Genomic DNA, 13447 nt, shown 5'->3' on the forward strand with positions numbered 1-13447 from the left:
CTATAAGGTAAATACCATCATATCTAGGCCTCAAGCAAGTCAGGGATTCCATACAATTGCGGTACTTCCATCTGAAGACCCAATTACCGATTTACGAATTTCAGTTTGAATATCAAATTGTATGCATTTTATCACACAATTACAACCTTTTAGTGCCTCTTGATAAATTTTTGACATTTTTGGCTTCTCGGTTGATCCTCATTAGCCAAATAGCTCTGATACCAACTGTGAGATCCCTATCCCCACCGCGCAACGGATTCGGGGTGCTAGCAGTGGAAGTAGCACATCTTGCGTAGGGCAGGGTCCCACACTCGGGGCCTCGCCCACGGATATCCGGACATGTGACTAATTCCTCGATTCTTCCAAACTTCCCTCCAAGAAGACCATCTAGCAATGTCACGCCAGCCTTGGTGGACACGAGGCTAGCCATAATGTTTTGTCTTGGAAGAGATGGACCTCATTAGGCCACCTACCTTGATGGACACGGGGCTAGCCATAATGTTTTGTCTTGGAAGAGATGGACCTTATTAGGCCACCTACCTTGATGGACATGGGGCTAGCCATAATGCTCTATCTTGGAAGAGATAGACCTCATTAGGCCACCTTCCTATCATGCCTTTTGAAACAACATTACCATGGTAAACAATTCCCAATCCATGACTGTCGAGTTGTTTTAAAGTGGAGTTTCTTATTGGATCTAAACGTGCATCGTGCAAGTTTTATGTGATCCCCACAAGTACCATGAGAGAGAGCATCATCTCGAAAGGGGATGGATCACAACCAACAGATTGCATCATCAACAGCTGGCGAAGAAGGACTGTAATACTCGAGCTCCCCTATGGAATGGTTATCGTATCCTCGGTGGCTGAGGATACCGCAAACTTATCACATCCCAAGCCTCATCCTCCACTTACAGGCTCTACTTAACATGCCAAACCACCTCGGGTAATCTCTAACAATATATAACACTCTCACCTCACCCTTCAACTCGATGGGAGAACCAAAACCTCGATGAGAAAGACAAAGATTACCCCCCAAACATCAACCACAATAGGATCTAGGGAAGGAGTGGGTACAGGCTAACTAAAACCTCATCGACAAAGACGAAGATTACTCCCCAAATGTCAACCATAATATACTCTAGGAGAGGTCACTAGGCTAGCCAAGGCAGATTTGATGCCTAAGCAAAGACTTTTGCAGCCACACTATGAGTGGAGATCTATTGAGCAATAGCTCCATGCAACAAAGTTATACCCAAACCCTGAGCCCTGTTGGATCGCCATCAAGTTGCTAGAAGCCCAAGGCTTCTACAAAGGAAACCCGTCCATTTGGGTCCCAAGAACCTTTTTGTTTGCACAACCCCTAAAGCTAAAAAGATCCAAGTGATGGCCTCAAAACCCAATACCACCCCAAAAGTATTCTACAAAGGAAACCCCTACATATGGCTTCTATAAAGGGAACCCGTCCGTTTGGGTCCCAAGAACCTTGTTGACAACTCCTAAAGCCAAAAATATCCAAGTGATGGCCTCAACACCCAATACCACCCCAAAAGTATTCTACAAAGGAAACCCCTACATCTGGGTGCCAAAATCAAACAAACCCATGCCCTAGACCAATCAAACAAACCCATGCCCTAGACCCCCGCAATCCCACCCTTGATATGGGGCCCCAAGGCCTTGCCTCTTATGCTAGCCCCAAAGTCAAAGCAAGAATGGAGAGCAGTGGCAGCATCCCTTCCATGCATGCAAGACCCACAAATGAAGTAGGCAGCAGAAGAAACCTTAGACATGCCACCAAGCTTGTGTGTAGTGGTTGTATCCTCGACGGTTTTGATTTCTAATGAGCCACCAAGTTTCCAAGTTGTTCCACTTAGCCTCGCCAAACCTAGAGGGATCCCCACAATTTTGCAACACCCATGGAGTGCATGCACAGTAAAAACATATCAAGAATCGTCAAGAAACCACTAAAAACACACACATGCACACATAATTACACCCACCTACATGCACACACATACACACCCCACCTTGTGCACACACACATAATTATACCTACCTACACACCCGTGCACATACATTCACCCATGCACATATACGTGCACCCCACACACACATTTGCACTTCTTGAACCCGCGTATGCACACACCTGCACTTCTCATGCATTCACACACTTGCACATGCACATGTGCTCTCATATTTATATACATACGTGCATGCACATGCCCCCGACGTATGCACATCGTGTACCCACCTTTGCATGCGCACTCACATTCCCATGTGCACACTTCGTACTTGTGCACATGCACATTTGCACTTTTTCATGTGCACACCCAGCTATTCGCACATGCAACCTTTCCATTTGAACTGCATGTATGTGAGCGTGCGCGCGCGCGCACACACACACACACACCTTGCTCACGCATGTGGGTACACCCACCTTTGCACACGCATTCACATTCCCATTTGCACATTGTTCATGCACATTTGCGCGTGCGTGCACCCATTTACATATTCACACATATGTGCATTATGCACTCACATGTGCATGCACACTTGCACCCTCATGCACACACACTCCACATTCGCACCTACTCATGCACACATGTGGGCGCACACATTTTCACCCCACGTACACCTTTTCCTGCCTATGTGCAACACCACACTCCTATACGCACTCACTTGAGCGTGCACACACACACATGCCACTCATGCACACGTGTGCGCTCACCTTTGCATGCATACTCACATTCCCATTTGCACATCGTGCATGCATATTTACGTGACGTGCACCCATTTACACATTCACACAAGTACACCTGCAAGTGCATATGCATATATACTCACATTCCCATTTGTACATCGTGCATGTATATTTATGTGACGTGCACCATGTACCCGCAAGTGCATATGCATTGGTACGTGCACATGGCATCAAACCCAACTTAATGCGTTTGCACACACACCTTTGCACACACGTGGGTACACACATTTTCACCCAACACATGTGCACACATTTTCTTACACACCCTCATATGCACCCGCTCTTGCACACGCGCACACACTACTTGTGTACACGTATATATGCCAGCCTTTTCACACCCTCACATGTATGCATGTGTACACACCCCCTTCGCCCACGTGCCCCCATCTCTGTTCAATTAACGCCCTCCCCTTTTAAAATCAACCCCCCCCCCTTTTTTTTTTCCTTTTGGTTTTTTCATTTTATTGAAATAAAAGAAAAAGCGTCCCTCCTCTTGCTTTTATTTTCTCCACTTTATTTTTTAAAAAAAATATTTATTTTATTTTTTTAATTTATCAAAAAAATCCTTCTTTACCTTGGGTAGCCTGCATAAAAGCAAGCAAAGATAGAAGGCCACGTGGCAACTAAATAAAATAAAAAGGAACGTTTAAAAAAGAATTGCTAAAATTGCTTCCCTTCTCCAGACTTCTTCGCCTGCCGTTTGCGTCCCTCTCTAGCTCGCAAGCAGAAATTCCTCTCACTTTACAAGGAGCAATACAAGTACCCATCCAGTTTGGAAGATTTATGTGAAAAGTCTATATCAAAACCCTCGTATCCACGCTTAATGGTCCAAAATTACAAGATTAAGCTTTTGTTTTTGTGCTCAATTAACCTTCATGCTGAATTGACACAACAAATAAAGCAACATGGGAGTGCCTACTGTAGATGCTTCAAATGTATCATTGGTGGTGATGGCCGTGCTTTACAATGAAATTATGTCTTCAAGTTTAACGCTGGATCACCTTTCTGAGGAGGAGGCAAGAGATCCACCATTCGAGCCTCGCCTCATTATCTTTCTAGTACAAAATCCTAAATAAGGCCATCAACCTGATAGAGGGATGCATGCCTGGCTCAACCTCTTCTTGTTTTAGCAAAAAGCCCAATCGTGTGGCTGGCTGGACACCATTGCCTCCACTGGCACAACCATTCACTCCCTAACTTGTTAGAGACCATTCTTATGATCCTTTTCCCTTCTAACATATACTCCAATGGTCTTCTGCACTTATGCATTTAGGAGAACTGTCTCTTGGCCTAAACCCGAAACAGAGGTGTTGCAAGACCCCACAGCTCAGTTTTTCACTTGGGGTATATATATATGCCAAAATGATGGAGGTGGGCAACACCTTATTGGCACTCTCTGTGTCCTACCAGCAGATGGTCATCATGGCGTCTGATTAGCCTCACATATTGGCTTGGCTCAAATCCTTGTATCCTAGCTCTTCTTCTCTCAGCAGCACATTACCTAATTGTGTGGCTGGCTGGACACCATTGCCTTCATTGACTCAGCCATTCCCTTCCTCACTTGTTGGATCCCATTTCCAGGTTACAAAGGACCCTTCTTGCCACTTATGTTTTTTTTCTGGTTCAAAGAAAAGACTTCTATTAAGTAAATAAAAACATACAAGAGGAAGATTTCAATCTTGTGCTGCCAACAAGGTCGCACCGACAGTAGTTATACTTCTACATTAATCAGTGATCGTGAAACAATATCACACAAGACTCGTCACATCATCGACTTTAGTATTGAATAAAAGTATTCTTATTTTTCTCTTAGATATGAACAAATTAATGGCCACTTTCAACACTGAAAGTGTATCTTTGGTCCACTTTCAATACCGAGAGTGTTATTTGGGAAACGAGGGAAGGATATGTTCCTTTACGTTTATAAAATTTTAGGGAGGACTCTGCCAACTCTTCACCATTTTTTTCACTTGCACAAACAAGCACAAAATTCGTATGACTTGAACAATAACGTTTAACTCAAATTCAGATGTGCTAACCAATTTGTAATTATCCTTTTTGCGAAGTGCTTCAAGATCTTCATCGATTGAGAACATAAGCGTGCGGTTTATCAGTAACGGACGTGGCTCTAGCACCCTTTGCAAGTAAGTTTACAGCTGGATCACTTCATGTACAAGCAGATAAGGCTACCCAAGCATTCTAATTTTTTCCATATAATAATAATTATTATTATTATTAAAAGCGTAATCGTTCCCCTCGGCAACGATAGGATTTGAAGGGCACCCAAATCTTTCATATGACAGACACCTAAAAATTTTGCCCTTCTTTCAAGAAGAACAAATTTCTACAATGCCCGTCTAATGACAGATGAATAAAAAATTTTCCTATCGAAAGATCATCGTGATGCTTGAGTCATGTACAAATAGATACAAAGCATTTTGTATTGTGTTTACAAGATTTTATTTTAAGATCGTTATCAGTTATCAATTGCATAATACTTATTGACATTTAAAAGCATATCCATATTTATCTATATAAGAAAAAGTTATAAATTTATGGTACTAACACAAAAGATCGTACAATCATCATCTCATGGTAACTTTTATCACTACATTTATCCAAAGTAAATTTATTTGAATTCATATAAACAACTTACATCATAAGAGAGATTTTCATGATAACTTTAAATGAATTAGACAAGATCTTTACTTCATACAATATTTAAATCACTTAATCTCACCTTAATCTAAAAATCTTCAACAAAATCTTCACATTAAGCCCTTGAATATGCAAATTGAATAATGTATACAAGGCCAATATAATAGAAAGCAAATAAAAACCCAGGGGAAAAAACCCCTCTTAAAGAGGGTAAAAAGTGCCCTGGAACCTAAAAATCCAAAATGCATAAGAAGGAAACTTCAAATTCAAGCTTCTCGCATAGAAGTGGTCTCCATGGATCTTGATCTTCTACTCTTCATAGCTTTCCAAGCGTCAAAACATTCATCCCAAAGCATGTCTTCAGGGTTGTCTACCTTGGGAGTATTCAATCCCACAAACATCACCAATCCCAACATATCAAGGGATAACCTATTCCGAAACTTGTCCTTGATTTTATTCATCTTTGAGAAACCTCTCTCACATGCTACAGATGAAAGAGGTAACAAAAGCAAGGCTCTCCAAAGCTTCATAGTCCATGGAAAAGAGAATTCCCATTCTTCATGATTACAACAATCTTGCCAAGCAGTATGCATATTCTTTTGCTTAAAACAATTTCGCATCCGTGAGACAAAAGATCTACGCTCTCCTTTGCATTCAACCTCATTCATGAAAGAGCCAGATTCCTTTCCAAAGTGCTTGCAAAGAGTTTCCAACCATAGTCGTGAGGCATCATCAAGCTTTTCTAAATCTTCATTATAGTCTCTTGGAGTAAAATACTTCACAGTTTCAAACAACTCAAAATCAACCTTAAAACGATTCCATAAAGCATCCACTAAACTTCTAACATAAGTAGTAGCCATCATTACTAAATTCTCAATCACTATATGTAGAGTTTCATATGCATTCACAATATCTCCTTCACACATAGGCCCCAAGTGTAAGACATGTGAGTGTATTTTGCCAGCACTATCTGTAAAACTCACCACCCCATTTTGTCCATGAGGCATGGTCAAAAAAGCATGTGTGTGTTTTGTATCAAAGCCAAATACTCGACCCAAGAAAGACATTTGAAGTGTCTCTACAACAGACTTTAGATGACTTCCAATAGCAGAAATATCTGGATGCTCCTCTTGGAGCTTGCAATTGAGCACATTTAATTCTCCAAGCACATCGGCAAAGAAATTCAAAAGAAATTGCACCTTATAGTTTGTCAATGATGCATATAACTCACTATCTTCATGCTTCAATGCTGTCAACAAAGCTGGCATCAGACGCACCACTCTAACCATGACTTGACCTCGAGACAACCACCTTACATCGTGCATCTTTAACAATTTCAATTTTCCATGTCTACCAAGATTGAATGCCTTTACAACTTCTGCAAGAGCTGCATGTCTCTTTGCCGATCTACAAACCCACTCAAAGAGCTTTTTTGCAATCTTATCCACAAACTTGAACTCTTTGAACACTTTAAATGCATCTCCAGCTGCAAGTGACTCCCTATGAGCAACACAATGAAAGCTTAAAAGATGTGGAATATTTTGCTTCAACCTTGCAACCACACCATTTGCTGAGCCTGTCATGACACTTGCACCATCGGTAGCAATACCAATCATCTTGTGCAAAGGCAACTCCATTTTGGCCAAAAAGTCAAGCAAAGTTTTACTTAAGGCCTCTGCATCACCATTTTCGATTGGCAAGAGTTCCACAAAGCATGTACATATTGGGCCATTTCCACAATTTTGCATGTACGTGATGTAAACAATCATGTATTGTTTTGTACTAATATCAGTACTCTCATCGATTTGAATAGAGTAAAAAGGACTCTCAACAATGTCCTTCTTTAATCTATTCCAATATACATGTTTGATTGCCTTGGCAAATTCCTTTCCTGCATCTTTACTAGTGTACGCAGAGTACTCACTAGTAATTGGCATATTAGGTGTGCGCAAAAATCTTTGAAAGTTGCATTGGTGTGGAAACTCTTCAAGAGGTAAATTTCTTTTGAGTACATACCACATGCTTTGCATGACCGTGACAATCCTATCCTTCTCATCATCTGTCATAATCGCAATATGCTTCTCAATGGGAAGTGTTGAGCGTCTCTCATGTTCTTCCCACATAGCCTTTGCCTGTATATGCTCTTTAGAGAGACTATGCTCATCTAAGGCACTCCTTTGTTTAGTTGTAGCACCTTGAGGTTGAGCATAAGGATTCCTTTTGTGTGCATAGGTACACCACCTGCATTTGAGCCTCTCTTTTCCATCAGGCCCATCAATAGGGAAAACCCATGTATGCGGAATTTTCCAACTTTCCAAGAAAATCCGCTCATACTTTTTTTTCTCTTTTGTGGCTTCTTGTGCAGCCACAACTTGACTAGAAGTGGCAGCATTACGTTGATCACTTGTTACATTAGTAACTAGACCATGAAGCCCAAGAGATTGCTCAAGGGTTTTCTATTTTTTGCTTTTTTCAGGTCGACCAAGTGGCGCCATATTCTGTACATAACAATAAATAATAATGTGATTTGAAATGCTGTGAAGTTTTCAAGATACTGCTATAAATCTCATATCTTTTTCTATCCTTAGTCTATAATGTAGGCAGTGTTCTTTGAATAAATACATTATTAAGCTTCATGCTTAGTATGCCAACGATTTCATGTCTTGTGCAAGTAGTCATAGAATTCACAAGTAAAGATAATGCGTGAAAAGAAGACCAACCTTTAGATCTTGGAGATAATGTGGTGGTTGTAATCAATGTCGTCTCAAGACTTGATGACTCTTGAATTCCTTGGATGATGTCTTTGGTCCATATAGATTGTGTTCACTATTTGAAAGACTTAGAACTAGAAGTTAGATTACTCCAGATGATGCCGTGGATGAAGCTTGATTGTGTCCTGCAAAGCATGAAACCCAAGTTTGAGAGAGGGCGACTTTCAAGTTTCTACCATGCAGGCGACTCAGGCGAGAGAGAGAGAGAGAGAAAGAAGGCTGTTTGCATGTGGCCGTTTAGCAGATAAAGTGTTCATTGGGCGTGCATGAGAAATGAAGAGAAAGAAAGCTGCTGTGAAAAGCCCACTAATAGTACCTTGTACATCTCCAAGCCTGACACCATCCAAGTACATCACACTCAGCACATAAGCAGTGGCAAGGCAGTTTAGCCCCAGATTCCAGAATCTTGAACAGTGCAGAAAACAACCCCCATGGTCGCCCATGATGCAAAACAATTGGCACTACTAAGCAGCCCTCAAAACTAGAAAGACAAAGGATGCTTCCACTAGACAGCAGGCCCCGCCTCAAGACAGCATAAAGGCTAGCGCTCTACAGCATACAGCTTGCTACCAGGCCATACCTTCTGAGCGGAAGCGGAAGACAGACAGATCAACCACACTCAACCAAGCAATATGATCAGCCCATTAGGCATACACCTAAACCTTAATTTGGACTAAAAAGAAAAGTGCTGCCCAAACCCATGAACAACAAGAACCTCAGCTCTGCATAAATCGTCCACCAGTCAGTGCAGTTCCCGCTGCTACCACACAGTGCAGCTAACAGCTAAGCATGCATCCAAAAAGATGGCAACTTGGCTGCATTGAAGCGTCCAGTTGTTGTGTTCACGGCTACAGCCCAAGAACCCTACACCATAGTAATATGAAATGGCAATTTCCTGGCTGAAACTGCAGAAACTCTGTTTCTCTAAAGGCATCGTTTCTGTTTCCCTTTCCCCTTTCCTAATCTCACCATGGTCAAGTTTCCCAGCGCTGTGATGTAGCCCATGGTCAAGTTTCCCAGCGCTGTGCTTACTGGGGTAGTAACAAAGAGTAAAAGACAACCATGCATTATGCATATAAGATAACTGAAGATAGCAGTTAACTCACCTGGGCAAGGTCACCGGCAGGCTGCAGCATAGTCTCGTACTAACACATGAGCATTTGAATTTTGGCTGCACAAGTAGATTAATATCATGAAATTCAAACAACAAACGCAATATGCTGTTGCTAACTTCTAATGAATATAACCTAAGAAGGGGTCTTTGAGCATACCTTCAAAACTTTCCTGAAGCACTTGAAGGTGACAACATCGACTGAATCAACTGGAAACGATGGCTGAATACTGCAGACAAATTCTGGACACCTCTGGGAGGGAAGCACCCCCAGGAGCCAGAGAAAAGGGCTGAAATAAGTGCCGAACTGAGGGAGAGGTGGGCAGGAAGCAAGGTGGCCAAGGGCTGAATTGAGCTGGACAGCAGCAGGCAAGGTGCACACTGCAGAGGCTCGAGCAGGGAGCAGAGGCCAGGAAGGAGGGTGAAGTTCGAACTAGAAGCAGGAAGGCACTGGGCACTGGGCGCAGGAGGAGGCTGGCCGCTGGAGTGGAGTGAGCTGGACAGCAGCAGGCAAGGTGCACACTGCAGAGGCTCGAGCAGGGAGCAGAGGCCAGGAAGGAGGGCGAAGTTCGAACTAGAAGCAGGAAGGCACTGGGCACTGGGCGCAGGAGGAGGCCGGCCGCCGCAGGAGGAGGCTGGCCGCTGGAGTGGAGTGAGAAGTTGAGAACTGAGGCAGGGGGGGCTTCATAAATAGGGCCAGAGGCCACCGAGTCCTGACTCCTGGGCCGAGGGTCGCTGCCAAGAAGGAGCTGGTTTGCTCAGCGGTCTGCAAATGCTCGAACGAAAACAGGTCCGCCTGGCACATGATTCTTGAGAGCCCGGAAATGGAGCTGGCCAAGGGTAAAGATTGGCATTAGCTCAAGAGCAAGGTAGTAGCTTGCAGGGAAAGAGGGCCAAACTCGCTGGCACTCGCTGCACGGCGCACGCAAGGCAAATACCAGAGGGAGAGAGAGAGAGAGACGGCGTTCGCTAACATCGATCATCGACGCAAACATACTTCCAACGTTCTCATCCATTGTGTCCTTTGCTTTGTAAGGCTTCACTACAATTGTATTTCTTTTATTCCTTTTGTTTCACATTCCTTTAATTAACTAACCGAAGGCCTTTTACACACACACACACACATCTCCTGCGGCCCAATGACAAGTTTTGACAACTTTCAAGTTCCAACTACCCCTTCACCAAAATTCAATGACATTAATTTAGCATGCAGGGCAGGCTGGACATATAATTTTAAATTTTATTTTTGAAGGGCATTTCAAAAAGTTGCCCTTCTTTTGACAAGTGTATAAATTTTTTGTACATCGTTATGGAAGGGAAATTTTTTGCCTAGCTCGTCCTTTGACAGGTTTCGTCTCAAGTTGGCCTTCATACGACGGGTAGACGGCTCTCGGGTAGACGGCTCTCGAAAAGGAAGATGGGCGTCAAATCCTATCGTTGCGGGCCGTCGGCCATGCAGGCCGTACGTGCCTGTCCTTCGCCTGCAAGCTTCTCAACGCCCCACCTCCTCCTCCCATGGACGCATCCCCTGCCACTTCCCTCTCCTCCGCTTGCGAGCTTCTCAAACCCATTGGCGCAGCCCCCGCCACTTCCCTCTCCTCCGCTTGCGAGCTTCTCAACCCCATTGGCGCAGCCCCCGCCACTTCCCCTGCCTTCGCCTGCGAGCTTCTCAACACCTCATCTCCTCCTCCCATTGATGCAGCCCCCGCCACTTCCCTTTCTACCCTGCGCCCCCCGAGCCATCGCCTCAGCCGCCAGCGCAGGTTGCCCCTACCATAAAGTTAGTGACGGACATTGTGGAGCTCTATTTTCTGAATATCATTTTCAGGGCAGCAACATCGTTTTTTGGATTAATTTCTATGGAATATACCTTTGGATTAATTAAAGTTTTAATGTGTTTTGGACTTAAGGTTTTAATGTGTTTTGGACTTAAGGTTTTGGACCTTTTAGACACAAGATTTGGGGGATGTTGTCAAATCACACGCTGCATGTGATCTCTCCTCCTTCGAGTTTTCTTAGGCGATTCTGCGGAGCCTTGATCCATGGCTGCCAGTTTGCTTGTTGGCTTCACAGCTAGCAAGTGCTACCCCTTTGGTATCTGCCTCAGATGCCAATCTGAAGGTGTTCTGCAGGTGTAGGAGCTCCTTCACGTCATCCGTCTGCAGATGCTGATCATCGGGAGACTTGAAGCGGGACTCATCCTTTCAATCCACCATTTTGGTGGCGACTCGGAGAGGGTGAACTCTTCCCTTGGCTGGATACCTTCTTCCTCCGTGATTGGTATACTCTTTAGGTGTTCTCTTTTTGTGCACCTTCCACGCGGGCTCGAGTCAGGTCTGTTTGCATGCAGATTAATCTGGTTTGATGTCATGCAGCAGCTTGTGTCCCTTGGTATTAACTTCTGAGTCCCCTTGTTTTACTCTCAATCGTCATCTGAGTTTGACACGCGTAAGCACATGCAGAAACGTGACTAGTGGTGTCTGACGGTACAACAGACACGTGGCCCCCCTTTTTGTAACCTTGGATTCTCTCTTTATCATCAATATATCTGCCCCTTTTTTGAAAAAAAGATTTGGGGGATGTTAGTGATGATGATGATGTGAAAGTTGGCAGGGGGATTTTAGCGCGATGATGATGTGGTGAAAGTAAAAAAAGCAACCCCTCTCTCTCTCTCTCTCTCTCTCTCTCTCTCTCTCACCCTATCTCTCTCTCTCTCTCTCTCTCTCTCTCTCTCTCTCTCTCTCTCTCTCTCGTTTTGCTGTCAGAGATAAGCTCATGTCAGGCTGCGTGATCTCTCTCTCTCTCTCTCTCTCTCTCCCTCTCCCTCTCTCTCTCTCTCTCTCTCGTTGTCTACGCCGCTCTCCACCATCAGGGTGGTTCAACTCTCTCTCGCTTGTTGTCTGCATTGGCTTGATAATAAGATTGGTAATCTTATTAATAAGGTTAGAAACCTTTAAAAATCCTTAATTAATTAATGCCTACGATAGCGGGCATTAATTAATCAATAAAAAAGTGGCTAATAGGTACCCCATGAAAAAGGTGTATACACCTACAATATCATGATTGTTGTTTCTATACACCTACAACATAATGCTTCCTTCTTGTGAATAATAACAATGGATTTTTATTGACATGAGCCAGATCACAACTCTGATGGTGATAGTTTCATGGTTGTAATGTTGTGGCAGTAGCAAGGGTGCCAAACTTAGTTTTTTGGTGCCAACTTAATTTTTGAGAAGCTCACCACAAAGGCAATAGGTGTGTTCATCTTTGACATGGGGATTTCACCATCATCTACTACAAGCTTTGTCTAAGCAAGTTGATGTGGCATTTGAGAAGTCTGAGGTTGAGAGCTACAGAGGTCTGTTATTATAGGGAGAGATCAGCGGGTGTATGAGCGAGAGAGCTTAAGAGCTTGAGCGAAGAGAGCTTGCACGTCAAGAGAGCAAGAGAGATTGTGTGTAAAAGGAGGAGTGTGTGTGTATGTGTGTATAAGAGAGTGAGTTGGAGACAGAGCAAGCAAGGTCTCCCCGCTCTACCACAATAAGAAGCCTCGGCTGCAAAACCACACCGCGCCCAGCTTCACTAATAAAATGGCCACAGGCATACCCCACAAGACTCATCGATCCTAACCTCTTCACCAGCATCAAAGCTTCAGACCACCCTACAAATACAACACCGTTAGCACCCCAACAATAGCCCGACACTTCAAGCCAAGTAATCAACATCCTAATCATGTCATTAGGCACATAAGGCACATGGTTAAGCACCATCCCATGTTGGAACATTCAAAGCACCGCCCACAACTCGGCAAAGTTACAAGAAGCTCCCCGGTAAGAAGACCAAGCCGTCAATACACTAACCTCGAAGCCGGCACAATCGTAAGCAACCACCTAGTACACCAAATCCGACAGTGGCAACAAGGCAACACCATCACTAGCATGAAGCAACTGGCTTTAGAAGATGCCCCCATCCAGCTCTCTACTAATATTCCGACAAGCAAGGATCAAAGGACACAGGGTTGATGTCCTCGTCTTCCCAACAAACTAGTAAGTGCAGGTAAACACCTCCTTTTAATTCTTATTTTGGCTCCCTACCATTGTGAGTGGGTAGAGCACTCTCCACAAAGGAAGCAGGGGAGATCCTC

The 13447-nt window shown here is 43.8% G+C and overlaps 1 protein-coding gene and 1 long non-coding RNA gene across 2 annotated transcripts; both read right to left on the reverse strand.

Annotated features, from left to right (window-relative positions):
* Positions 1 to 5684: 5684 nt before the first annotated feature.
* LOC147625310 (uncharacterized) lies at positions 5685 to 7678 on the reverse strand. The gene has a single exon (XM_086817963.1). The coding sequence runs from the start codon at positions 7539 to 7541 to the stop codon at positions 5685 to 5687; it is 1857 nt and encodes a 618-aa protein (XP_086674089.1). The 5' UTR covers positions 7542 to 7678.
* A 201-nt stretch (positions 7679 to 7879) lies between these two features.
* Positions 7880 to 9466, reverse strand: LOC147625311 (uncharacterized). Its single transcript, XR_015269034.1, has 3 exons — positions 9296 to 9466; positions 8139 to 8314; positions 7880 to 7916 (listed from the first exon to the last, which is right to left on the reverse strand). It is a non-coding gene; the product is annotated as an uncharacterized LOC147625311 (long non-coding RNA).
* Positions 9467 to 13447: the final 3981 nt, after the last annotated feature.

This window comes from Cibotium barometz, chromosome 24 (genome assembly GCF_041138505.1).
Source record: "Cibotium barometz isolate CiBa-2024 chromosome 24, ASM4113850v1, whole genome shotgun sequence".
Lineage (NCBI taxonomy): Eukaryota > Viridiplantae > Streptophyta > Polypodiopsida > Cyatheales > Cibotiaceae > Cibotium > Cibotium barometz.

Excerpts from the sequence above, each read along its gene's own strand:
- LOC147625310 (XM_086817963.1), bottom strand. The coding sequence starts at position 7,541 with ATGTGGGAAGAACATGAGAGACGCTCAACACTTCCCATTGAGAAGCAT.